Here is a 27,315-nt window from a genome sequence, read left to right as displayed (position 1 = left end):
CATTTGTCTCCGAAATTAAAATGATCGGAAACCATGATATCCAACACCTGCATGATCATTTGCTTGCAAAAAAAAACCATATTGCATCCAATTCAAAACATAAAAGTGAACACTAAATACTCCACTTCTCAAAGACAGACACCATCAATGCAATTCTAGGATGACAGAATATATTTCCCAACACTCAACGCAAATAATATACTTACATTGTAATGAGTTCCAAAACCTACAAATGTTTGTATAATATTGTAATAAAATAGTCAAATAATCCAGCCGTGAATATTAAAAATAATTATTAATTTATTAAAGCATGTATATTTTCCATTTGTAAATCACTATGACTAAAATCTAAACTAAAAATGGGATTTATAAAAGATGAAAGTTACAAAACAATATCAGTAAGCGTGTGTCACTAAAGATGGACAAGGAAAATGTTTAGGTAAAATAAGTCAAAATAAATTGACTACTCTATGTCTAAGTATGTCTCTTATTCTATGTATAAGTATGGCACAACAAAACAAAGCACCAAAACACATTAAAACAACTACAGACATTTTGGCACCAAAACAAAGTATCTATGTATAAGTATAGGCCTTTTCATTGAAACAACACCCGGTTAGTGGCCTCAATAAACACCACAAAGAGCTTGCATGAGTGCATGTATTTGGGAAAAATAAATCATATTCATACCTCAGGGGAGCCTTGAGTGTCTCCAAACATCTCATCAAAGTCAGAAGGACTTTTCCTCAGAGTCTGGTCAGCAGGCAGCGTGTTGTCATTGTAAGAAGACACAAACTTAAAGTCACTGGTTCTAGAACCTGTTGTCAAGTAGGCGTCATAGTTGTAGGTGCTGCGTAAAGTTCCTGTGCCGTCAACATCTGCGTAATTAGGAGGCAGATACGCGCTGGGGATGGCAACTGCTCCATCAAACAACAGTCTGGGCTTTCTCCTGCGACAAAACCTCACACCCAGGACGATGATGATGAAGGTCAGAAAGAAGGTGGACACAGACACCAGCGCGATGATCAGATAAGACGTCAGTTTGGAATTCTTCTCCTCATAAGAAATGTCCTTCAGTTCTGGCACCTCAGCCAAGTTATCAGAAATAAGTAAATACATGGAGCAGGTGGCAGAGAGAGGGGGCTGTCCGTTATCTTTCACTGCCACAATCAGGTTCTGTTTCATGCTGTCAGATTCAGAAATGTCCCGCTGGGTCCTGATCTCTCCACTGTGGAGACCAATGGTGAAAAGTCCCGGATCAGTGGACTTGACTATATGATAGGACAGCCAGGCGTTCTGTCCGGAGTCTGCATCCACCGCTATCACTTTGGACACCACAGAGCCTCCGTGTGCAGCTTTGGGGACCAGCTCGGTCATGAAGGAGTTACCCTCTGGGGAGGGGTACAGTATCTGAGGAGAGTTGTCATTCACATCCGATATGAACACACTGACGCTCACGTTGCTGCTCAGCGGAGGAGAACCGTTGTCTCTGGCCATGACGTGGACTTTAAAACTCCTCAAGTGTTCATAATCAAATGACCTGACAGCATGGATCACACCTGTGTCTCCATTAACAGATACATAGGAGGACACCGGGGCACCGTTCACCTCAGCAGCTATCAGAGAATAAATCACGGTACCGTTCTGTCTCCAGTCGGGGTCTCGAGCACTAACAGAACATAAAGTGGAGCCAGCTTTGTTATTTTCACTCACATATGCACTGTAGGACTGTTCCTCAAACACAGGTGGGTTGTCGTTGATGTCTGCTACAGATAAGTGAAGACTTTTAGAGGAGGACAGAGGAGGAGAGCCCTCGTCAGTGGCACTGATTGTAATGTTGTAATCAGACACTAGTTCACGGTCCAGTTGTCCAGTAGTCACCAGAGAATAATAGTTTTTAATAGAAGGAACTAGTTTAAAGGGGACATTTTGTTGAAGGGAGCAGCGGACTTGTCCATTTTTCTCAGAGTCTCTGTCCTGAACATTAATGATGCCCACCTCTGTACCAGGTGACACATTCTCTGGTACTGGATTAGACAGTGACTTTAAACTAATCACAGGAGCGTTGTCATTTACATCACTGATTGAAATAATGACTTTTGCATACGAGGACAGTCCTAATCCGTCTTTGGCTTTCACGCGAATTTCATAAGATGTTCTAAATTCATAATCAATAGTTCCAATTACTCCTATTGCCCCCTTTTTACGATCAATACTGAATATTTTCTTCACATCTTCTGTAACATGTCCAAAATCATAACTGACTTCTCCATTCACTCCTTCATCAGCATCAGTAGCACTGACATTAATCACTATTGTATCAGGAGGAGAGTTTTCAGGCAGACTGGCTTTGTAAACAGCTTGGCTGAACACTGGTACATTATCATTAGCATCCAGCACAGTGACGTGTATGACTACTGTACCTGATCTCTGAGGAGAGCCGCCATCTAAAGCTGTGAGAAGCAAATTCATCTCATTTTGTTTTTCACGGTCAAGTTCTTTATCAAGAACTAATTCTATTGTGTTACCACTGACAGCAAGAACGAAATTATCATTTTTTCTAAGCATATATTGTTGAACTGAATTTTGTCCAATATCTGCATCGTGCCCCTCTTCTATCACAAAACGAGCTCCTTTGTCGGCTGACTCACTTATCTCTAAATTAATCAAGTCATCATTAAACATTGGTGCGTTATCATTAACATCTTGAATATGCAGATTAATTCGATGAAGCTCCAGAGGATTCTCCAGCACGACCTCATGTTTTAGGACACATGAAGGCTTGTCTCCACAAAGATCCTCTCGGTCAATCCTGTCGGCGACAATCAGCTCTCCGCTTTTCATGTTTAGATCACAATAAGGTTTGTTGCTCCCCTCGGCGTCAATGCGGGCTTTTCTTGCAGACAGTGCGCTCGTCTCCAGTCCCAGATCCTTGGCTAAATTCCCAATAACAGATCCTCGTTTCATCTCCTCAGGGAAGGAAAAGCTCACGTCTCCATATGCAGAATGCAACAAAAAGAGGAGAAAATAAAAGGTGCGCCAGTGAAACAAAGATGGTTTAAAATCCATGATGGACGCCTCCCTAACACGCTGTAGAATAATACAATGTGGTCTACAACATCACTGACATCAGACCACAACGTTAGTCCTCAATGAAAGAAAAAGGGCGTTCATTCATTTGAAAACTGGTCTATTGCGCCCCCGTGAGCATAGTTTGATGTATGAAACAATTATTGGAGCCTATTTCTAAAACAAACTACTTTTTCGCACTGAATATGATTAAAATTATTCCAATAAATTACAGAATCATCTATTATAAAAGGTAAAGTTTCTTCCATATTCTATTTTCCCGGTTGAATGGATTAAGGGATTTCAATAAACTGTTTAAAAAATATGTTTATTTTTCTTATATTAAGCTGCAATATATCCTTGTAATAGTTCATACAATTAGTAGTGATTTAAAAACAGTTTTAGGAATACTTTCACAACACTTCTTTTATAAATGACCCAGCCATGGAATGTGTTCAATTAAAAAAAAAAATGCAGTCAGCGAATAAACCAAAAGTGTTGAAGTGTAGTAACTATAAATATGCAGCCACTAAGCTCACTTCCGATACAGAAGCAGAGAGGATATTTTAAAATATTTATTGAAGAAGTCATCACACTTTAGTACTGTTCTGCCTTTACAAAACTCAACTGTGTTTTTTTTAACAATTGAAATATTAGTTTTATTGTTAAATCACATTCTTGAATTGATCAGTAATCATTTGCACTTTTCATTAAAACAACTCCAGAGGTCCAAGTCCTAGTGCCTCGATTTCAAAAGTATTCACCCTGCTTGGTTGTTTCACCCTTTTGTTGCTATTCATGACATCATGATCAATTCAATTAGGCTTTTCTGAAAAAAATGAGGGGAAAATGTGCTGTCATGTTTAAGGTAAACATTTAAAAAATAGTGGAAATTAATTTAAAACATATTCATAAGTGCTCTTATAAAACAATAAACAGCTCTTTTAACTGACTAACTCAGCTGAGATCCATGTGAGTTGATACCTGCAGTGCACAATTAGTTAAATGAGATCACCTGAGTAGACTATAGAGTCATTAGGCCCCTTTCCACCGCAGGAACTTTTACAGAATATTTCCCATTTAACCTAGTATTTATAGTTCCCCCCGTGTTATTATTTAGTTATTGAGAAACTTTTTTGGAGTTCCTGCCAGCTCAGTGGTACTTTTGTAAGTTCCTCATGGAACCTTATCGAGGTTGGGCTGTGCTTCCAAACGCTGATTGGTTGAACACAGTTATGGTGTTCCTAAAACTTATTTTTCGAACACAGGACCGCCATTTACATAATGCTAGACGACTTGTTTATTTCCCATTTCTTGTGTGTTTCTATAACAACAAACTCGAAAACAATAAGAAAGAAGAACAAAAGGAACGTTCAAATTGCAGGAACTTTAGTGGGGCATATTTGTGCTGAAGAACGCTGATCAGTGTAACTATATCGCAGTGTTTTTACTCAGCTGTAGGCTTTAAACTATAAGCAGTTTATTGTTATTTATAGTTTTTTACAAACTCCCTTTCGATGTGCGAAGCTACGAGAAGTGGACAGACTCTTTTAGTATTTACGGACACGTTTGAAGTATAAAAGCCAGACTCGAAGTAACCACCTCAGCTGCTTACTCCTCTGAGAGTTCGTTGGAGAAATGCGAAATAAAAGAGGCAGTATACGAGTGGAAGGAAGAGTAAATTACATTAAATATTAACTATTTACTTTATCACATATTGTAAACGTAGTCAGTGACACTCCATTTGTGTATTAGCCTCAACCTGAGTGAACAGAATACTAATGCTAACAGGCTATGCTAAAGCCGATGTGTTTGTGTTGTCGGCGTGAGATAAACACTGACATTTATTTTTTATATTGTTATTTACAGATGAATTGGACCAAAAAGAATCGCCTGACTCCCATGAACTCATTATTTACTGACAAGACAACTTTACGACTGTTGCAAACGTAAAGCCTGCATTTTTATGAACAATTCAGTACACTTTTTTATTTTTAATCATATCATTCTGTATGTTGTTGCTTTTTATTTCATGTACTTACTTTTTAGTAAAATACGTCTGACCTAATATTGTCTGTTTATTTACATGGTATCAGTATAGGAATATACTAAACCACTCCTCGAAACGTCCTCAGCTGCAGTTGTATAAAGTACGCTGGACTTTGAAATGCTGTGGAAACACAAACCACACACTTCTACAGGAACTCAAAGGTCCTGGACTTGTTCGTGGAATAGGCTCTAATGTGTGTCAAGACATTGTGATATAGTAACACCTGTGTGTTGGAGGTCCATGAGTCTCTGGTTCATTAGTATTCATACAATTGCAACTAGAAGACAAAATAACACTTCAAGCATCCTATAAAAAAGGTAAAATGACAATTTAGGACGGGGGATGTCTACAAGACTTTCAACCAGGGCAGTTGCTAGGATTTGTGGGCCCCCTGAAAGAATATCAATGTGGACCCTTTTACACCATTCATTGCCTGTGTGTGTGGCAGTGTGGGCCCTAGCGGGCTGTGGGCCCTTTGAATTGCAATCCCCACCAACCATACAACAGCCCTGTTCCAACTCACGACAGGCACCCATGTAGTTCACTTAAATGCATAAGATTTAAAATACATTTTAATAAATATGCCACGAGCTGCACATCCGTACAAACTGAGTAATGAAGCGAAATGGAGGCCCCTAACACACATCTGTATCACTTTAAAGGAGTTAAGTCAAATGAAGGAATGAAGGAATTGAGAGCTCCAGAGGCCCAAATTGGAGAAACGGTACATGCAACAAGTCAAAGTTGTACTAGAGAGTTAAAAAAAAGCCACTGATGAAAAAGGCTCACAATAAATATAGTTTTGAATTTGCCCAAATTAAGATTTGTATTTGTTTTTTGTCTGATAAGACAACAACGCTTTTATACATTAAAATAAACAAAATGTATTCACCATGAAGCATAATGGCAACATTATGATATGGGGATGATTCCCAGCAGCAGACCCCGGAAGTCTTGTCAAGTTAGAGGGGATATAAAGTAGAACAATATCCTCAAACCCCGAATGGTGATCTGTTTTAACCTGCAAGAGAACTACGCCTTGTATTTTCTAGCAAGACATCAACTCCAAGCAAACAGCACAAGCTACAAAGAACTATTTGAAAGACAACGAGCTGAATGTTGAAGAGTAACAAAGCTAAATGCCACATCTCAATCCAACCAAGAATTTGTGGGCATTTGTGGGCACCCGAGCATCTTCAGAGAGTTTGAGCTATTGCTTTGCTAAGGGGGTAATTGTGAAAGACAAAGTTGGACTTATTTGTGCATCGCTAAGTAACATATTTGATTGACATAACACGTGCTGTGCTGCTGTGATAGTGACGCTAATGAGAAAAAGGATACGTTTGTTTGCAGTTTATTTCCTGCTACAAATATTAGTCTCATCTACAGTTCATGTCTGCAGTTGTTTTTATGGTGTTAAATTCATGTTTTGTCTCATTATTTAGCTATAGATGTCCCTGTTGTTCAGTATCAATCATTGCTAGCGATATCAAGATGCACTATCGCTGTTGAGCCTACAAGATAATTATTCATCTACTTTATGAATACTATTAAGGCTATTTTCTTGATGCAAACAAATATCACCAAAGACGCTATAATGTGGTCATCCATAACGAACAAAGCACTTGTCTGCACGACAACAACTAAGCTTTTAGTTTCTGTTATGAAAATCGACAATGAAAATCAAGAATGAAAATACGGCGACCAACTATCCCAATACTAGTTACTAGGACTTGACATGACATTAGTTTATTTGTACAACCAGGTCTTCATAGTTGTAGTTAGGCACAGCAACCACAAATGAACAAAATTACTAATGCGATCTATTGTCCCTTCTTTACCTTTAATTCTGCTATCAAACACTACCAATATAGTAGACAATAAACTTGATTGTATCACAAAATGTTTCTCACACAAATCAAAAGTTCAAACAAACATTTTACAAAGTGTTCGCTGCAGACACAAGTGGTCTGATTGTCCATCCATCCATCCATTTTCTACCGCTTGTGCCTTTCGGGGTCGCGGGGGGTGCTGGAGCCTATCTCAGCTGCATTCGGGTGGAAGGCGGGGTACACCCTGGACAAGTTGCCACTCATCACAGGGTCAACACAGATAGACAGACAATATTCACACTCACATTCACACACTAGGGCCGATTTAGTGTTGCCAATCAACCTATCCCCAGGTGCATGTCTTTGGAGGAGGGAGGAAGCCGGAGTACACATTTTCTCAAAAGCTGACAGTGCGGCTTATAACCCGGTGCGCTTTATATATGGATTAATATTAATATTTATTTTCATAAAGTTTAGGTCTCGCAAATATGGTAAACAGCCGTCATCTTTTTTCCCTGTAGAAGAGGAAGCGCTTCTTCTTCTATGGTAAGCAACCGCCCCCATAGAAGAGGAAGCACTTCTTCTTCTACTGTAAGCAACCGCCAAGGTGAGCACCCGCCCCCGTAAAAGAAGAAGCGCACGGATATTTCATTTCATTTGTGTGTTTCTGTAAAGACCACAAAATGTCTCCTACCAAGAGACACGCGTACAAGGTTCCACTGACTTTTGATATTCCTGTGAACCGCACTGTGGATACAACGGGAGCACGTACGGTGAATATCCGTTAGCTTGCCATGCTAGCGGCCAGAAACTTCCACCCACGGTGATATTCAAAAGGAAGACCTTGCCAAAAGAAAACTTTCCAGCCGGCGTCATCATAAAAGCTAACTCGAAGGGATGGATGGATGAAGAAAAGATGAGCGAAGAGACCGGGTGACTTTTTTCACGCAGCGCCGTTCCTGTTGATCTACGACTGCATGCGCGTCCACATCATCGATGGTGTCAAAAAACAAGTGAAGCACACCGAAGAAGAAGAATTCGATGGATTTGTGGATGAGTAATAACTTCAGAAAGTGAGCTTTAAATGTTTATTTTGTGTGTTGTGTGACATTAACGTATGAGCAACATTGAGTTGTTGATGTTGCTATTGCTCTGCACTATTTTGAGTGTTACTATTTTTGTGATTGCACATTTGCACATTACATTTTGGGAGTGAACAGAGTTGTTAGAACGCTGGTTTGTAATATATTATTAAAGTTTGACTGACCTATCTGACTGTTCTGTTGACATTCCCTTTAGCGCAGCGTAGGTGCGGCTAATAACACGGGGCGGCTAATAGGTAAACAACGTTTTGAAATATGCCATTCATTAAAAGTGCGGCTGATAACACGGGGCGGCTTATGGTGCGGAAAATACGGTACTTCGTATTGTGAGGCACATGCACTAACCCCTGTGCCACCGTGCTGCCCTGGTCTGATTGTATTACACAAAATAATGAAAGTGATATTTTTAAGAGCCATTTCCTTCAACGCACTTTAATTTTTTCCTGACTTTAGGACCTTTATGAGCCACTTCTTTTGGGACTATATGAAAGCCATTTCCTTTGTCTCTATTTGAACGACTGGAACACTTAAGAGCAGAACAGCAATACATCATTTTCTGCTCAAACTCTAACTTCACTCTCACTTGTTTTAATGCTACGCTCAAGCTGCTTAACTATTGTGTGAACTAAGCCGTGGAGAAGAAAAATGGATGCAAAACTCCTTTACTTAAAACAAATCACCAATTAATTTCAATGAAGTTTTTTGACCAACCACATTTCAACATAAAACAATTATCACATTTTATTTGTCCCCTGAGTGAAGGCACCTTATTTCTAACTGTCATCCAACATGTATACAGATGCAAATGAGAGCTTTTACTCTGCAAAGTCGAGGTAGGTAGTAAGGCACTGTAAATACCATCCGATTAGTACTGCTTGACACCAAAACTTCATATATGAAAATTTTTGTGAGGTGTGAATTCGTAAAATCAGACTGAAATCACTGCATGTGTCAGTGAAATGAATGTAAAACAACACTGAAAGACAATTCTTCTTTTAAAAAGTATCGGTTGACGTAGAAACACAAACCCAGACCACACAATGTTTCACCATCACTCTGCAGTAACACAATGTCCAAGATTCTGTTGATCAAGGACTGCTGCTGACTATTCATGTGACATCCAAAACAGAATGTATTTTAGCCAATGGAGAGTTGACACCAGAAAGGCATTTGGCCACAGGCTGTACAAAACAGCAACATTTCTCTCCGAAATTAAAATGATCGGAAACCATGATATCCAATACCTGCATGATCATTTGCTTGCAAAAAAAAACCATATTGCATCCAATTCAAAACATAAAAGTGAACACTAAATACTCCACTTCTCAAAGACAGACACCATCAATGCAATTCTAGGATGACATAATATATTTCCCAACACCCAAAGCAAATAATATATTGCAATGAGTTCCAAAACCTATAATATTGTAAAAATTAGTCAAATAATCCAGCCGTGAATAGTAACATAATTATTAATTGATTAAAGCATGTATATTTTCCATTTGTAAATCATTATGATTAAAACCAATAGTAAAAATGGGATGTATAAAAGACGGAAGTTACAAAACAATATCAGTAAGTGTGTGTCACTAAAGATAGACAATGAAAATGTTTAGGTAAAATAAGTCAAAATAAATTGACTACTCTATGTCTAAGTATGTCTCTAATTCTATGTATAAGTATGGCACAACAAAACAAAGCACCAAAATACATTAAAACAAAATACAGACATTTTGGCATCAAAACAAAGCATCTATGTATAAGTATAGGCCTATTCATTGAAACAACACCCGGTTAGTGGCCTCAATAAACACCACAAAGAGCTTGCATGTATTTGGGAAAAATAAATAATATTCATACCTCAGGGGAGCCTTGAGTATCTCCAAACATCTCATCAAAGTCAGAAGGACTTTTCCTCAGAGTCTGGTCAGCAGGCAGCGTGTTGTCATTGTAAGAAGACACAAACTTAAAGTCACTGGTTCTAGAACCTGTTGTCAAGTAGGCGTCATAGTTGTAGGTGCTGCGTAAAGTTCCTGTGCCGTCAACATCTGCGTAATTAGGAGGCAGATACGCGCTGGGGATGGCAACTGCTCCATCAAACAACAGTCTGGGCTTTCTCCTGCGACAAAACCTCACACCCAGGACGATGATGATGAAGGTCAGAAAGAAGGTGGACACCGACACCAGCGCGATGATCAGGTAAGACGTCAGTTTGGAATTCTTCTCCTCATAAGAAATGTCCTTCAGTTCTGGTACCTCAGCCAAGTTGTCAGAAATAAGTAAATACATGGAGCAGGTGGCAGAGAGAGGGGGCTGTCCGTTATCTTTCACTGCCACAATCAGGTTCTGTTTCATGCTGTCAGATTCAGAAATGTCCCGCTGGGTCCTGATCTCTCCACTGTGGAGACCAATGGTGAAAAGTCCTGGATCAGTGGACTTGACTATATGATAGGACAGCCAGGCATTCTGTCCAGAATCTGCGTCCACCGCTATCACTTTGGACACCACAGCACCTCCGTGTGCAGCTTTGGGGACCAGCTCTGTCATGAAGGAGTTACCCTCTGGGGAGGGGTACAGTATCTGAGGAGAGTTGTCATTCACATCCGATATGAACACACTGACGCTCACGTTGCTGCTCAGCGGAGGAGAACCGTTGTCTCTGGCCATGACGTGGACTTTAAAACTCCTCAGGTGTTCGTAATCAAACGACCTGACAGCGTGGATCACACCTGTGTCTCCGTTAACAGACACATAGGAGGACACCGGGGCACCGTTCACCTCAGCGGCTAACAGAGAATAAATCACGGTACCGTTCTGTCTCCAGTCGGGGTCTCGAGCACTAACGGAACATAAAGTGGAGCCAGCTTTGTTATTTTCACTCACATATGCACTGTAGGACTGTTCCTCAAACACAGGTGGGTTGTCGTTGATGTCTGCTACAGATAAGTGAAGACTTTTAGAGGAGGACAGAGGAGGAGAGCCCTCGTCAGTGGCACTGATTGTAATGTTGTAATCAGACACTAGTTCACGGTCCAGTTGTCCAGTAGTCACCAGAGAATAATAGTTTTTAATAGAAGGAACTAACTTAAAGGGGACATTTTCTAAAATGGAGCAGCGGACCTGTCCGTTGTTCTCCGAGTCTCTGTCCTGAACATTAATGATGCCCACCTCTGTACCAGATGACACATTCTCTGGTACTGCATTAGACAGTGACTTTAAACTTATCACAGGAGCGTTGTCATTTACATCAGTGATAGAAATGATCACCTTGGCATTAGATGACAATCCTAGACCATCTTTAGCTTTCACACGTATTTCATAAGATGTTCTAGATTCATAATCAACATTTCCAATTACTCTTATAGCCCCCTCTTTGCGATCAATACTGAATATTGTTTTCAGATCCTCCGTAACATGACCAAAATCATAACTGACTTCTCCATTCACTCCTTCATCAGCATCAGTAGCACTAACATTAATCACTATTGTATCAGGAGGAGAGTTTTCAGGCAGACTGGCTTTATAAACAGCTTGGCTGAACACTGGTACATTATCATTAGCATCCAGCACAGTGACGTGTATGACTACTGTACCTGATCTCTGAGGAGAGCCGCCATCTAAAGCTGTGAGAAGCAAATTCATCTCATTTTGTTTTTCACGGTCAAGTTCTTTATCAAGAACTAATTCTATTGTGTTACCACTGACAGAAAGAACGAAATTATCATTTTTTCTCAGCATATATTGTTGTACTGAATTTTGTCCTATATCTGCATCGTGCCCCTCTTCTATCACAAAACGAGCTCCTTTGTCGGCTAACTCATGTATCTCTAAATTAATCAAGTCATCATCAAACATTGGCGAGTTATCATTAACATCTTGAATATGCAGATTAATTCTATGAAGCTCCAGAGGATTCTCCAGCACGACCTCATGTTTTAGGACACATGAAGGCTTGTCTCCACAAAGATCCTCTCGGTCAATCCTGTCGGCGACAATCAGCTCTCCGCTTTTCATGTTTAGATCACAATAACGTTTGTTGCTCCCCTCGGCGTCAATGCGGGCTTTTCTTGCAGACAGTGCGCTCGTCTCCAGTCCCAGATCCTTGGCTAAATTCCCAATAACAGATCCTCGTTTCATCTCCTCAGGAAAGGAAAAGCTCACGTCTCCATATGCAGAATGCAACAAAAAGAGGAGAAAATAAAAGGTGCGCCAGTGAAACAAAGATGGTTTAAAATCCATGATGGACGCCTCCCTAACACGCTGTAGAATAATACAATGTGGTCTACAACATCACTGACATCAGACCACAACGTTAGTCCTCAATGAAAGAAAAAGGGCGTTCGTTCATTTGAAAACTGGTCTATTGCGCCCCCGTGAGCATAGTTGGATGTATGAAACAATTATTGGAGCCTATTTATAAAACAAACTACTTTTTCGCACTGAATATGATTACAATTATTCCAATAAATTACAGAATCATCTATTATAAAAGGTAAAGTTTCTTCCAGATTCTATTTTCCCGGTTGAATGGATTCAGGGATTCCAATAATCTGTTTAAAAAATATGTTTATTTTTCTTATATTAAGCTGCAATATATCCTCGTAATAGTTCATAAAATCAGTAGTGCTTTAAAAACAATTTTAGGAATACTTTCACAACACTTGTTTTATAAATGAAACAGCCGTGGAATGTGTTCAATTAAAAAAAAAATATGCAGTCAGCGAATAAACCAAAAGTGTTGAAGTGTAGTAACTATAAATATGCAGCCACTAAGCTCACTTCCAATACAGAAGCAGAGAGGATATTTTAAAATATTTATTGAAGAAGTCATCACACTTTAGTACTGTTCTGCCTTTACAAAACTCAACTATGTTTTTTTTTAGCATTTGAAATATTAGTTTTATAGTTCAATCACATTCTTGAATTGATCAGTAATCCTTTGCACTTTTAATTAAAACAACTCCAGAGGTCCAAGTCCTAGTGCCTTGATTTCAAAAGTATTCACCCCGCTTGGTTGTTTCACCTTTTTGTTGCTATTCATGACATAATGATCAATTCAATTAGGCTTTTCTGAAAAAAATGAGGGGAAAATGTGCTGTCATGTTTAAGGTAAACATTTAAAAAATAGTGGAAATTAATTTAAAACATATTCATAAGTGCTCTTATAAAACAATAAACAGCTCTTTTAACTGACTAATTCAGCTGAGATCCATTTGAGTTGATACCTGCAGTGCACAATTAGTTAAATGAGATCACCTGGGTAGACTATAGAGTCATTAGGCCCCTTTCCACCGCAGGAACTTTTACAGAATATTTCCCATTTAACCTAGTAATTATTGTTCCCCCTGTGTTTCCACCAAAAACTATGCATGTGTACATTTAGTTATTGAGGAACTTTTTTGGAGTTCCTGCCAGCTCGGTGGTACTTTTGTAAGTTCCTCATGGAACCTTATCGAGGTTGGGCTGTGCTTCCAAACGCTGATTGGTTGAACACAGTTATGGTGTTCCTAAAACTTATTTTTCTAACACAGGACCGCCATTTACATAATGCTAGACGACTTGTTTATTTCCCATTTCTTGTGTGTTTCTATAACAACAAACTCGAAAACAAAAAGAAAGAAGAACAAAAGGAACGTTCAAATTGCAGGAACTTTAGTGGGGCATATTTGTGCTGAAGAACGCTGATCAGTGTAACTATATCGCAGTGTTTTTACTCAGCTGTAGGCTTTAAACTATAAGCAGTTTATTGTTATTTATAGTTTTTTACAAACTCCCTTTCGATGTGCGAAGCTACGAGAAGTGGACAGACTCTTTTAGTATTTACGGACACGTTTGAAGTATAAAAGCCAGACTCGAAGTAACGACCTCAGCTGCTTACTCCTCTGAGACTTCGTTGGAGAAATGCGAAATAAAAGAGGCAGTATACGAGTGGAAAGAAGAGTAAATTACATTAAATATTAACTATTTACTTTATCACAATTTGTAAAAGTAGACCCTCCATTTGTGTATTAGCCTCAACCTGAGTGAACAGAATACTAATGCAAACATGCTACGCTAAAGCCGATGTGTTTGTGTTGTCGGCGTGAGATAAACACGGACATTTATTTGTGTATATTATTATTTACAGATGAATTGGACCAAAAAGAATCGCCTGACTCCCATGAACTCATTATTTACTGACAAGATAACTTTACGACTGTTGCGAACATAAAGCCTGGATTTTTATGAACAATTCAGTACACTTTTTTTTAAATTTTTAATCATATCGTTTTGTATGTTATTGCTTTTTATTTCATTTACTTACTTTTTTAGTAAAATACGTCTGACCTAATATTGTCTGTTTATTTACATGGTATCAGTATAGGAATATACTAAACCACTCCTCGATAAGTCATCAGCCGGAGTTGTATAAAGTACGCTGGACTTTGAAATGCTGTGGAAACACAAACCACACACTTCTACAGGAACTCAAAGGTCCTGGACTTGTTCGTGGAATAGGCTCTAATGTGTGTCAAGACATTGTGATATAGTAACACCTGTGTGTTGGAGGTCCATGAGTCTCTGGTTCATTAGTATTCATACAATTGCAACTAGAAGACAAAATAACACTTCAAGCATCCTATAAAAAAGGTAAAATGACAATTTAGGACGGGGGATGTCTACAAGACTTTCAACCAGGGCAGTTGCTAGGATTTGTGGGCCCCCTGAAAGAATATCGGTGTGGACCCTTTTACACCATTCATTGCCTGTGTGTGTGGCAGTGTGGGCCCTAGCGGGCTGTGGGCCCTTTGAATTGAAACCCCCCCCAACCATACAACAACCCTGTTCCAACTCACGACAGGCACCCATGTAGTTCACTTAAATGCATAAGATATAAAATACATTTTAATAAATATGCCGCGAGCTGCACATCCTCACAAACTGAGTAATGAAGCGAAATGGAGGCCCCTAACACACATCTGTATCACTTTAAAGGAGTTAAGTCAAATGAAGGAATGAAGGAATTGAGAGCTCCAGGGGCCCAAATTGGAGAAACGGTACATGCAACAAGTCAAAGTTGTACTAGAGAGTTAAAAAAAGCCACTGTTGAAAAAGGCTCACAATAAATATAGTTTTGAATTTGCCCAAATTAAGATTTGTATTGTTTTTTGCTTGATAAGACAACAACACTTTTATGCATTAAAATAAACAAAATGTATTCACCGTGAAGCATAATGGCAACATTATGATATGGGGATGATTCCCAGCAGCAGACCCCGGAAGTCTTGTCAAGTTAGAGGGGATATAAAGTAGAACAATATCCTCAAACCCTGAATGGTGATCTGTTTTAACCTGCAAGAGAACTACGCCTTGTATTTTCTAGCAAGACATCAACTCCAAGCAAACAGCACAAGCTACACAGAACTATTTGAAAGACAACAAGCTGAATGTTGAAGAGTAACAAAGCTAAATGCCACATCTCAATCCAATCAAGAATTTGTGGGCATTTGTGCGCACCCGAGCATCTTGAGAGAGTTTGAGCTATTGCTTTGCTAAGGGGGTAATTGTGAAAGACAAAGTTGGACTTATTTGTGCATCGCTAAGTAACATATTTGATTGACATAACACGTGCTGTGCTGCTGTGATAGTGACGCTAATGAGAAAAAGGATAAGTTTGTTTGCAGTTTATTCCCTGCTACAAATATTAGTCTCATCTACAGTTCATGTCTGCATTCGTTTTTATGGTGTTAAATTCATGTTTTGTCTCATTATTTAGCTATAGATGTCCCTGTTGTTCAGTATCAATCGTTGCTAGCGATATCAAGATGCACTATCGCTGTTGAGCCTACAAGATAATTATTCATCTACTTTATTAATACTATTAAGGCTATTTTCTTGATGCAAACAAATATCCCCAAAGACGCTATAATGTGGTCATCCATAACGAACAAAGCACTTGTCTTTCCTGCACGACAACAACTAAGCTTTTAGTTTCTGTTATGAAAATCGACAACGAAAATACAGCAACCAACTATCCCAATACTTGTTACTAGGACTTAACATGACATTAGTTTATTTCTACAACAAGGTCTTCATAGTTGGAGTTAGGCACAGCAACCACAAATGAACAAAATTACTAATGCGATCTATTGTCCCTTCTTTACCTTTAATTCTGCTATCAAACACTACCAATATAGTAGACAATAAACTTGATTGCATCACAAAATGTTTCTCACACAAATCAAAAGTTCAAACAAATATTTTACAAAGTGTTCGCTGCAGACACAAGTGGTCTGATTGTCCATCCATCCATCCATTTTCTACCGCTTGTGCCTTTCGGGGTCGCAGGGGGTGCTGGAGCCTATCTCAGCTGCATTCGGGTGGAAGGTGGGGTACACCCTGGACAAGTTGCCACCTCATCACAGGGTCAACACAGATAGACAGACAATATTCACACTCACATTCACACACTAGGGCCGATTTAGTGTTGCCAATCAACCTATCCCCAGGTGCATGTCTTTGGAGGTGGGAGGGGCCTATCCCCAGGTGCATGTCTTTGGAGGTGGGAGGGGCCTATCCCCAGGTACATGTCTTTGGAGGAGGGAGGAAGCCGGAGTACCCGGAGGGAACCCACGCAATCACGGGGAGAACATAAAAACTCCACACAGAAAGCTCCCGATCCCGGGATTGAACTCAGGACTACTTCGTATTGTGAGGCACATGCACTAACCCCTGTACCACCGTGCTGCCCTGGTCTGATTGTATTACACAAAATAATGAAAGTGATATTTTTAAGAGCCATTTCCTTCAACGCACTTTCATTTTTTCCCGACTTTAGGACCTTTATGAGCCACTTCTTTTGGGACTATACGAAAGCTATTTCCTTTCTCTATATTTGAACGACTGGAACACCCAAGAACAGAACAGCAATACATCATTTTCTGCTCAAACTCTAACTTCACTCTCACTTGTTTCAATGCTACGCTCAAGCTGCTTAACTATTGTGTGAACTAAGCCGTGGAGAAGAAAAATGGATGCAAAGCTCCTTTACTTAAAACAAATCACCAATTAATTTCAATGAACTTTTTTGACCAACCAAATTTCAACATAAAACAATTATCACATTTTATTTGTCCCCTGAGTGAAGGCACCTTATTTCTAACTATCATCCAACATGTATACAGATGCAAATGAGAGCTTTTACTCTGCAAAGTCAAGGTAGGTAGTAAGGCACTGTAAATACCATCCGATTAGTACGGCTTGACACCAAAATTCATATATGAAAATATTTGTGAGGTGTGGATTCATAAAATCAGACTGCAAGTGAGGTGTGAATTCATAAAATCAGACTGAAATAACTGCATGTGTCAATTAAATGAATGTAAAACAACACTGAAAGACAATTCGTATTTTAAAAAGTATCGGTTGACGTAGAAACACAAACGCAGACCACACAATGTGCCACCATCACTCTGCAGTAACACAATGTCCAATATTCTGTTGATCAAGGACTACTGCTGACTATTTAATGTATGTATTTTAGCCAATGGAGAGTTGACACCAGAAAGGCATTTTGCCACAGGCTGGACAAAACAACATTTCTCTCTGAAATTAAAATGATCGGAAACCATGATATCCAACACCTGCATGATCATTTGCTTGCAAAAAAAAAACATATTGCATCCAATTCAAAACATAAAAGTGAACACTAAATACTCCACTTCTCAAAGACAGACACCATCAATGCAATTCTAGGATGACAGAATATATTTCCCAACCCTCAACGCAAAAAATATACTTACATTGTAATGAGTTCCAAAACCTACAAACTTTTGTATAATATTGTAAAAAAATAGTCAAATAATCCAGCCGTGAATATTAACATCATTATTAATTGATTAAAGCATTAATATTTTCCATTTGTAAATCATTATGATTAAAATCAATACTAAAAATGGGATTTATAAAAGATGAAAGTTACCAAACAATATCAGTAAGTGTGTGTCACTAAAGATGGACAAGGAAAATGTTTAGGTAAAATAAGTCAAAATAAATTGACTACTCTATGTCTAAGTATGTCTCTAATTCTATGTCTAAGTATGGCACAACAAAACAAAGCACCAAAATACATTAAAACAAAGTACAGACATTTTGGCATCAAAACAAAGCATCCATGTATAAGTATAGGCCTTTTCATTGAAACAACACCCGGTTAGTGGCCTCAATAAACACCACGAAGAGCTTGCATGAGTGCATGTATTTGGGAAAAATAAATCATATTCATACCTCAGGGGAGCCTTGAGTATCTCCAAACATCTCATCAAAGTCAGAAGGACTTTTCCTCAGAGTCTGGTCAGCAGGCAGCGTGTTGTCATTGTAAGAAGACACAAACTTGAAGTCACTGGTTCTAGAACCTGTTGTCAAGTAGGCGTCATAGTTGTAGGTGCTGCGTAAAGTTCCTGTGCCGTCAACATCTGCGTAATTAGGAGGCAGATACGCGCTGGGGATGGCAACTGCTCCATCAAACAACAGTCTGGGCTTTCTCCTGCGACAAAACCTCACACCCAGGACGATGATGATGAAGGTCAGAAAGAAGGTGGACACAGACACCAGCGCGATGATCAGATAAGACGTCAGTTTGGAATTCTTCTCCTCATAAGAAATGTCCTTCAGTTCTGGCACCTCAGCCAAGTTATCAGAAATAAGTAAATACATGGAGCAGGTGGCAGAGAGAGGGGGCTGTCCGTTATCTTTCACTGCCACAATCAGGTTCTGTTTCATGCTGTCAGATTCAGAAATGTCCCGCTGGGTCCTGATCTCTCCACTGTGGAGACCAATGGTGAAAAGTCCCGGATCAGTGGACTTGACTATATGATAGGACAGCCAGGCATTCTGTCCAGAGTCTGCGTCCACCGCTATCACTTTGGACACCACAGAGCCTCCGTGTGCAGCTTTGGGGACCAGCTCTGTCATGAAGGAGTTACCCTCTGGGGAGGGGTACAGTATCTGAGGAGAGTTGTCATTCACATCCGATATGAACACACTGACGCTCACGTTGCTGCTCAGCGGAGGAGAACCGTTGTCTCTGGCCATGACGTGGACTTTAAAACTCCTCAAGTGTTCGTAATCAAATGACCTGACAGCGTGGATCACACCTGTGTCTCCGTTAACAGACACATAGGAGGACACCGGGGCACCGTTCACCTCAGCAGCCAACAATGAATAAATCACGGTACCGTTCTGTCTCCAGTCGGGGTCTCGAGCACTAACAGAACATAAAGTGGAGCCAGCTTTGTTATTTTCACTCACATATGCACTGTAGGACTGTTCCTCAAACACAGGTGGGTTGTCGTTGATGTCTGCTACAGATAAGTGAAGACTTTTAGAGGAGGACAGAGGAGGAGAGCCCTCGTCAGTGGCACTGATTGTAATGTTGTAATCAGACGCTAGTTCACGGTCCAGTTGTCCAGTAGTCACCAGAGAATAATAGTTTTTAATAGAAGGAACTAACTTAAAGGGGACATTTTCTTGAATGGAGCAGCGGACTTGTCCGTTCTTCTCAGAGTCTCTGTCCTGAACATTAATGATGCCCACCTCTGTACCAGGTGACACATTCTCTGGTACTGGATTAGACAGTGACTTTAAACTAATCACAGGAGCGTTGTCATTTACATCAGTAATTAAAATAATGACTTTTGCATACGAGGACAGTCCTAATCCATCTTTGGCTTTCACACGTATTTCATAAGATGTTCTAAATTCATAATCAACAGTTCCGATGACTCCTATTGCACCCATTTTTCGATCTATATTGAATAACTTCTCCACATCTTCTGAAACATGTCCAAAATCATAACTGACTTCTCCATTCACTCCTTCATCAGCATCAGTAGCACTGACATTAATCACTATTGTATCAGGAGGAGAGTTTTCAGGCAGACTGGCTTTATAAACAGCTTGGCTGAACACTGGTACATTATCATTAGCATCCAGCACAGTGACGTGTATGACTACTGTACCTGATCTCTGAGGAGAGCCGCCATCTAAAGCTGTGAGAAGCAAATTCATCTCATTTTCTTTTTCACGGTCAAGTTCTTTATCAAGAACTAATTCTATTGTGTTACCACTGACAGCAAGAACGAAATTATCATTTTTTCGAAGGTTATATTGTTGAACTGAATTTTGTCCTATATCTGCATCGTGCCCTTCTTCTATCACAAAACGAGCTCCTTTGATGGCTGATTCACTTATCTCCAAATTAATTGTGTTGTCTTTAAACATTGGTGCATTATCATTAACATCTTGAATATGCAGATTAATTCTATGAAGCTCCAGAGGATTCTCCAGCACGACCTCATGTTTTAGGACACATGAAGGCTTGTCTCCACAAAGATCCTCTCGGTCAATCCTGTCGGCGACAATCAGCTCTCCGCTTTTCATGTTTAGATCACAATAACGTTTGTTGCTCTCCTCGGCGTCAATGCGGGCTTTTCTTGCAGACAGTGCGCTCGTCTCCAGTCCCAGATCCTTGGCTAAATTCCCAATAACAGATCCTCGTTTCATCTCCTCGGGAAAGGAAAAGCTCACGTCTCCATATGCAGAATGCAACAAAAAGAGGAGAAAATAAAAGGTGCGCCAGTGAAACAAAGATGGTTTAAAATCCATGATGGACGCCTTCCTAACACGCTGTAGAATAATACAATGTGGTCTACAACATCACTGACATCAGACCACAACGTTAGTCCTCAATGAAAGAAAAAGGGCGTTCATTCATTTGAAAACTGGTCTATTGCGCCATCGTGAGTATGAATTGATGTATCTACCATTTCTTGTAGTTACCTAACAAACTCAAGCAACACTTTTAAACAAACATTTCTTGCACCAAATATTGTTTGAATAATAAAAAAAAGGAATTCAATTCCTGTAACAGCATCTATTGTAAGCTTCATATAAACTAAGAGACATAATACATATTCCCGAGCGTAAAGGGACGCAGCAATGAATAAAAAAACATGCGCATTTTCATCTACATTTCAAACCACACATATACCTATATGAATCATATTTGTGATCATCTGCACCAGTGGGATACTTTTACAAAACTTTTAGAATAAAATAAATAGCCATCGACTAGATGTGGACTGTATCTGCAATATATCAACAACAAATGCAGCACAAATATGTACAATAAAAATGATATGTTTTGTTCAGGGTATGAATTAAATGGCATAAGCCAACCAGCACAATTTCAATACAGTAGAATAAAACATTGAGTATATTTGTTTGATGATAATAAAAAAATAAAAGTAATTATTCGTATACATTAGATTTGCATGTATACTGAGGTTTTAAATAATCAATTAATACAATACCATTTAATTTATATTTTTTTAAGCAATCGAAAAATTATACAATACAGGCACAGTTTTGAATTACTCAGCAAACATTTACATTGTTCATGAACTCAGAGGTGAAATTCCTGTTTTTTTTTATTATGATTTTGTGATCTATATAGGATAGTCACTTATAAATAACGTTAAAACAAAGTGGATACAAAAGCGAACTCAAAAGCATATGGGAATTATACAATATTGTAAATATATGTATCCAAACACCTGTTAAAGGTGTTTAAAACCTAAAAAAAACCAAAACAAACAAAAACATTATTTAAACATTTTAGTATGAAACCTAATTATTCTGCATTTCTAATATATGTTACAAAGAAGCATCATGACACATGATAGCACTGACTCATATTTTTGGTGCTGGTAAACATGATAAAATGACTTATTTGAAATACTGCCTATCAGAGCCACATGCAATGCCAAGATCAACCCAAAGGGTTAAATATCTTTCAGAAAGACAGTCGTATGAAGCTTTTTACCACAGCAATCACAATGATACTAAACTTCACAAAAAGTGCAAACAATGATTGGCTTAGAAAAAAAACATTTAACATCTTAAACTTCGCCATTTTGTCAAAGTACGACTACAAACAGATATATTTTATTGGGATTGTATGCTAAAGACCAACATATAATGGTACACAATTGAGAAGGTAAAAAAAGACATGTATTATTACTCTTTTATTTTTATTTACAAAAAAAAAGAGAGAAGAGTTGGGTGTGTAAAATGTTTCATCCCACTTTATTTTGAGTGCAACCAATTAACTTCAGCAGCAGATTGCTGGATCATTGAATATTGACCAAATAACTGAATAGAGTCCACTTGCGTGATGATATCAATATAAATACAGCTGTTTTATGACAGGCTCAGGTATTTGACAAGAGACCTGATACACCTCCCTGATACCGAAATACATGTCAATTTACTTCCTTAACGTAAATGACCGCCATAACCACAACACCAGGGGGAGCTCCACTAACCACGTTAAACCCAGATTCCGATCTAACAAAGGTGTTAACTCATTCTCCTTCTATGCCACATCAATATGGAATGCACTCCCAACAGGTGTAAAAGAAAGTGCATCTCTATCCTCCTTCAAAACCGCACTAAAAGAACACCTCCAGGCAACTTCAACCCTTGACTAACACCCTCCCCCCACCACATCCCACCTCCCCGGATTGTAAATAACCAAATGTAAATAATCAAATGTATTTCTAATGTATATACTTGTATATACTTGTTCTTGTGCAATCTGAACTCACTATGTTCACCGCTTGTTGTACATATCCTACCAAGTCAGTCCTACACTGTTTCAATGCCTATTTCTCTGATGATGCAATTGTTGATGACTGAAGTGCTGAGATCAACCAAACCCTCCTCATCCCAGCCCCCGGATTGTAATTAATGTAAATAATTCAATGTATATACTCTGATGATTAACTTGTGTGATGACTGTATTATGCTGATAGTATATATTTGTACCATAAATTGATTTAGGTGGACCCCGACTTAAACAAGTTGAAAAACTGATTGGGGTGTTACCATTTAGTGGTCAATCGTACGGAATATGTACTGAACTGTGCAATCTACTAATAAATGTTTCAACCAATCAATCAAAGAATATTGGGTGGCTAACAGAATCATGAGGTCCAAGGAACACATCTGGCCTATCAGGGATAACATTGTAGAACACTTCAGTGTTTCATTTGTAAAATAAACTGAATATGAGGTATTATTTACCTAGAACCTCAAAATTGTCTACAAGTTTATCTTGGTCTTTCACATAAAATCACACAAAAAACAACTTTAAGTTAATTGTCGTAATGTTACAAAATGTGGCAACATGTGGGAAGGTTCAAAAGTTATGCATACTTTTTCAAGCCACTGTCTGTGTAACCTTCAAAGTAAATTGTGTATAAATAGGCAATAAAAACATGTCTCTATCATAAAAAAAAACCTTAATACCCTTTACAATATTTTCATCAACAAACTACACAGATCTTCACAAAGACAGACACGAATAAAAACACGGCCAACTAAATTCATTAGGTTGTAGATCCAACCAGGGTTTTCACAAGACTACATGCAAATTGTGCATTTTCACTTACAGTAAGTTATTGACTGTTGAGTTATGGGTGCATGGTATCCAGTCATAACAAACAAATGTTTATGTGAATAAAAGGAAGGTGTTGTTACTATTAATGTGTAAAACAACATTATCTTTGAGAACAATACATGTTGTGAAACTAATGCCATATCTTAATTCAAGGAAAAGACAATAACATCAGGTTATACTCATGTATATGGACAGCAACCAGTTGATCCACATGTCTCACCATAGACCCCAAACAACATGTACTATATAAGTGTATGCATTTCAAAACAATTCATTTGATGAGCAAGTAAAACATATGACTTGTATTCATACCTCGGGGGAAGCTTGAGTATCTCCAAACATCTCATCAAAGTCAGAAGGACTTTTCCTCAGAGTCTGGTCAGCAGGCAGTGTGTTGTCATTGTAAGAAGACACAAACTTAAAGTCACTGGTTCTAGAACCTGTTGTCAAGTAGGCGTCATAGTTGTAGGTGCTGCGTAAAGTTCCTGTGCCGTCAACATCTGCGTAATTAGGAGGCAGATACGCGCTGGGGATGGCAACTGCTCCATCAAACAACAGTCTGGGCTTTCTCCTGCGACAAAACCTCACACCCAGGACGATGATGATGAAGGTCAGAAAGAAGGTGGACACAGACACCAGCGCGATGATCAGATAAGACGTCAGTTTGGAATTCTTCTCCTCGTAAGAAATGTCCTTCAGTTCTGGCACCTCAGCCAAGTTATCAGAAATAAGTAAATACATGGAGCAGGTGGCAGAGAGAGGGGGCTGTCCGTTATCTTTCACTGCCACAATCAGGTTCTGTTTCATGCTGTCAGACTCAGAAATGTCCCGCTGGGTCCTGATCTCTCCGCTGTGGAGACCAATGGTGAAAAGTCCTGGATCAGTGGACTTGACTATATGATAGGACAGCCAGGCATTCTGTCCGGAGTCTGCGTCCACCGCTATCACTTTGGACACCACAGAGCCTCCGTGTGCAGCTTTGGGGACCAGCTCTGTCATGAAGGAGTTACCCTCTGGGGAGGGGTACAGTATCTGAGGAGAGTTGTCATTCACATCCGATATGAACACACTGACGCTCACGTTGCTGCTCAGCGGAGGAGAACCGTTGTCTCTGGCCATGACGTGGACTTTAAAACTCCTCAAGTGTTCATAATCAAATGACCTGACAGCGTGAATCACACCTGTGTCTCCGTTAACAGATACATAGGAGGACACCGGGGCACCGTTCACCTCAGCAGCTAACAGAGAATACATGACAGTGCCGTTCTGTCTCCAGTCGGGGTCTCGAGCACTAACAGAACATAAAGTGGAGCCAGCTTTGTTATTTTCACTCACATATGCACTGTAGGACTGTTCCTCAAACACAGGTGGGTTGTCGTTGATGTCTGCTACAGATAAGTGAAGACTTTTAGAGGAGGACAGAGGAGGAGAGCCCTCGTCAGTGGCACTGATTGTAATGTTGTAATCAGACACTAGTTCACGGTCCAGTTGTCCAGTAGTCACCAGAGAATAATAGTTTTTAATAGAAGGAACTAACTTAAAGGGGACATTTTGTTGAAGGGAGCAGCGGACCTGTCCGTTCTTCTCAGAGTCTCTGTCCTGAACATTAATGATGCCCACCTCTGTACCAGGTGACACATCTTCTTGCACTGCAATTGACGGTGACTTCAGTTGTATAACAGGAGTATTATCATTTACATCAGTAAGATCTACAATTAATGTTGAATAAGACACTAATCCAAGACCATCTTTAGCGCTTATTTGCATTTCATATGATGACATTTTCTCATAATCAACAACACCAGCCACTCTCACATCTCCAGTTTTGGGATGCAATGTAAATACATTAATATTATCATCAGAAACATGATCAAATGCATATGTAATTTCACTATTTAATCCTTCATCTGCATCACTTGCACTCACTGTGATCACCAATGTATCGAGAGGAGAGTTTTCAGGCAGACTGGCTTTATAGACTGTCTGACTAAACACTGGTACATTATCATTAGCATCCAGCACAGTGACATGTATGACTACTGTACCTGATCTCTGAGGAGAGCCGCCATCATATGCAGTCAGAGAGAGCATGATGTCTTTTTCATCTTCTCTATCTAATTCTTTGTCTAAGACCAATTCACAGTACTTCCGTCCACCTGGTTTAGTGTTTACATTTAATTTGAAATGATCATTCTGCTGCAAAGTGTAGCTTTGAACAGCATTTTCACCAATGTCTCCATCATGTGCTTCCCCGAGAAGAAAACGTTCTCCTTTGTCTGCTGATTCTCGGATTTCAAAATTAAGTGAATCCTCTTTGAACTGTGGTGAATTATCATTAATATCTACAACACGAATATTAATTTGGTGCAGCTCTAATGGATTTTCTAGCACAAGTTCTTGTTTAAGAACACATGAAACCTTTTTGCCACAAAGCCCTTCTCTGTCAATCCTCTCCTGAACAATCAAGTCACCAGTGTTGAGTTTGATGCCGCAGTGCTGAACGTTGTTACCCCCGGGGTTAATGCGTGCTTCACGAGCAGATAACTGGCCCAAATCAAGTCCCAAATCCTTGGCGATATTTCCAATGACAGATCCACGTTTCATCTCCTCTGGGATAGAGTAGCTCACGTCTCCATTGATGGTGTGGAGGAAAAAGAAAAGAAAGGCGAGGCAGTAGCAATGTGGTTTCCATCTTTTGTTCTCCATTGTAATATAAATGTAAGGAGAAAACAATTCCAAATTTAAAACAAAATGGTTATAATCTTCCCAAATATTCAACGTTTTTTACATTGCCGTCATGTTAACATCCGTCTTGGTCGGATCCACGTACACTAAAATCGGGTACGTGTGTTGTTATAAATGGGTGGGGAATTAACATTTCGTTCATGAGTGCATACTGACCCCTAGAGTCTAATTTCTGACATTACATCTAGTTGTCTGTGAAAATATTATCCATAAAATGTCACGAATTGACATCAGTAGTACATACATATTGTATGACTGTTCATTTCTGAAAATGTGCAGTTTTTACAGCAATTTTAAACTTAATAACATCAAACAAAAACAACATGTATACACTTGAAATAATCTAATCGACTGCATCATTATTGCAAAGTCTCGGTTGATCAAAAATGTATTTTCCAATAGAGAAGTTGGGTGAAAAAACGTAATCAGCAAAAAAAAAAAAAAGAGCAACACAAAGTTCAGCACCATGGACAGAGATACGCGAGTCCAGTCCCTCCTTAACGTGTCAGAATGAGTTCAAAGCCGGCAAAGAGATCATAAAAGAAATACATATTTCAGAACTCATACATTAACAATTCTAAGTGCATGTTTCTGCATAATGTATCACACAATAAGTCGCCTGAAGTCTTCCTCCCTAAGTTTGTAACAATAACCAACTTTATCTAAAGCAATAGTGCTGAAATATTGTCTGTGTTACACTCTACAGCAGTGGTCCCCAAACTACGGCCCGCAGGCCGGATCCGGCCCCCCAGCATCCAAAATCCGGCCCAAGGGAAGTCCCAAGTTAAATTTGTATTTTTTAGATTTTATTTTATTTTTATTTTATTTATTTTTTTAATCTTTCCTTTCTAATCCATTTTCTACCGCTTGTTACTCTCGGTGTCTCCTAGCCGCTCAGGCAAATCATATTGTCTAAAAATGAATTTTCCCATCAATAACGTGACAATGTTGAATGTCAAAACGGATTAAAAAGACAATGTATATAAATACACTACCGTTCAAAAGTTTGGGGTC

At 39.2% G+C, this 27,315-nt stretch overlaps 4 protein-coding genes across 4 annotated transcripts; all 4 read right to left on the bottom strand.

Moving 5' to 3' along the window:
• Positions 1-684: 684 nt before the first annotated feature.
• LOC133647695 (protocadherin gamma-A11-like) lies at positions 685-3,069 on the bottom strand. The gene has a single exon (XM_062043378.1). It carries the CDS (start codon positions 3,067-3,069, stop codon positions 685-687), a length of 2,385 nt encoding a protein of 794 aa, XP_061899362.1.
• Positions 3,070-9,908: 6,839 nt separating this feature from the next.
• Positions 9,909-12,293, bottom strand: LOC133647694 (protocadherin gamma-A11-like). The gene has a single exon (XM_062043377.1). It carries the CDS (start codon positions 12,291-12,293, stop codon positions 9,909-9,911), a length of 2,385 nt encoding a protein of 794 aa, XP_061899361.1.
• A 6,021-nt stretch (positions 12,294-18,314) lies between these two features.
• On the bottom strand, positions 18,315-20,716 carry LOC133648200 (protocadherin gamma-A11-like). Its single transcript, XM_062044036.1, has one exon. It carries the CDS (start codon positions 20,697-20,699, stop codon positions 18,315-18,317), a length of 2,385 nt encoding a protein of 794 aa, XP_061900020.1. The 5' UTR covers positions 20,700-20,716.
• Positions 20,717-23,862: 3,146 nt separating this feature from the next.
• On the bottom strand, positions 23,863-26,622 carry LOC133648194 (protocadherin beta-16-like). Its single transcript, XM_062044031.1, has one exon. It carries the CDS (start codon positions 26,260-26,262, stop codon positions 23,863-23,865), a length of 2,400 nt encoding a protein of 799 aa, XP_061900015.1. The 5' UTR covers positions 26,263-26,622.
• Positions 26,623-27,315: the final 693 nt, after the last annotated feature.

The sequence above is a fragment of the Entelurus aequoreus genome, linkage group LG04, assembly GCF_033978785.1.
Source record: "Entelurus aequoreus isolate RoL-2023_Sb linkage group LG04, RoL_Eaeq_v1.1, whole genome shotgun sequence".
NCBI lineage: Eukaryota > Metazoa > Chordata > Actinopteri > Syngnathiformes > Syngnathidae > Entelurus > Entelurus aequoreus.
This window is presented reverse-complemented; position numbering and strand designations above follow the sequence as displayed.

Bases quoted from the DNA above. Each gene is read 5' to 3' on its own strand.
- LOC133648200 (XM_062044036.1), bottom strand. From the start codon at position 20,699: ATGGATTTTAAACCATCTTTGTTTCACTGGCGCACCTTTTATTTTCTC.
- LOC133648194 (XM_062044031.1), bottom strand. From the start codon at position 26,262: ATGGAGAACAAAAGATGGAAACCACATTGCTACTGCCTCGCCTTTCTT.
- LOC133647694 (XM_062043377.1), bottom strand. From the start codon at position 12,293: ATGGATTTTAAACCATCTTTGTTTCACTGGCGCACCTTTTATTTTCTC.
- LOC133647695 (XM_062043378.1), bottom strand. From the start codon at position 3,069: ATGGATTTTAAACCATCTTTGTTTCACTGGCGCACCTTTTATTTTCTC.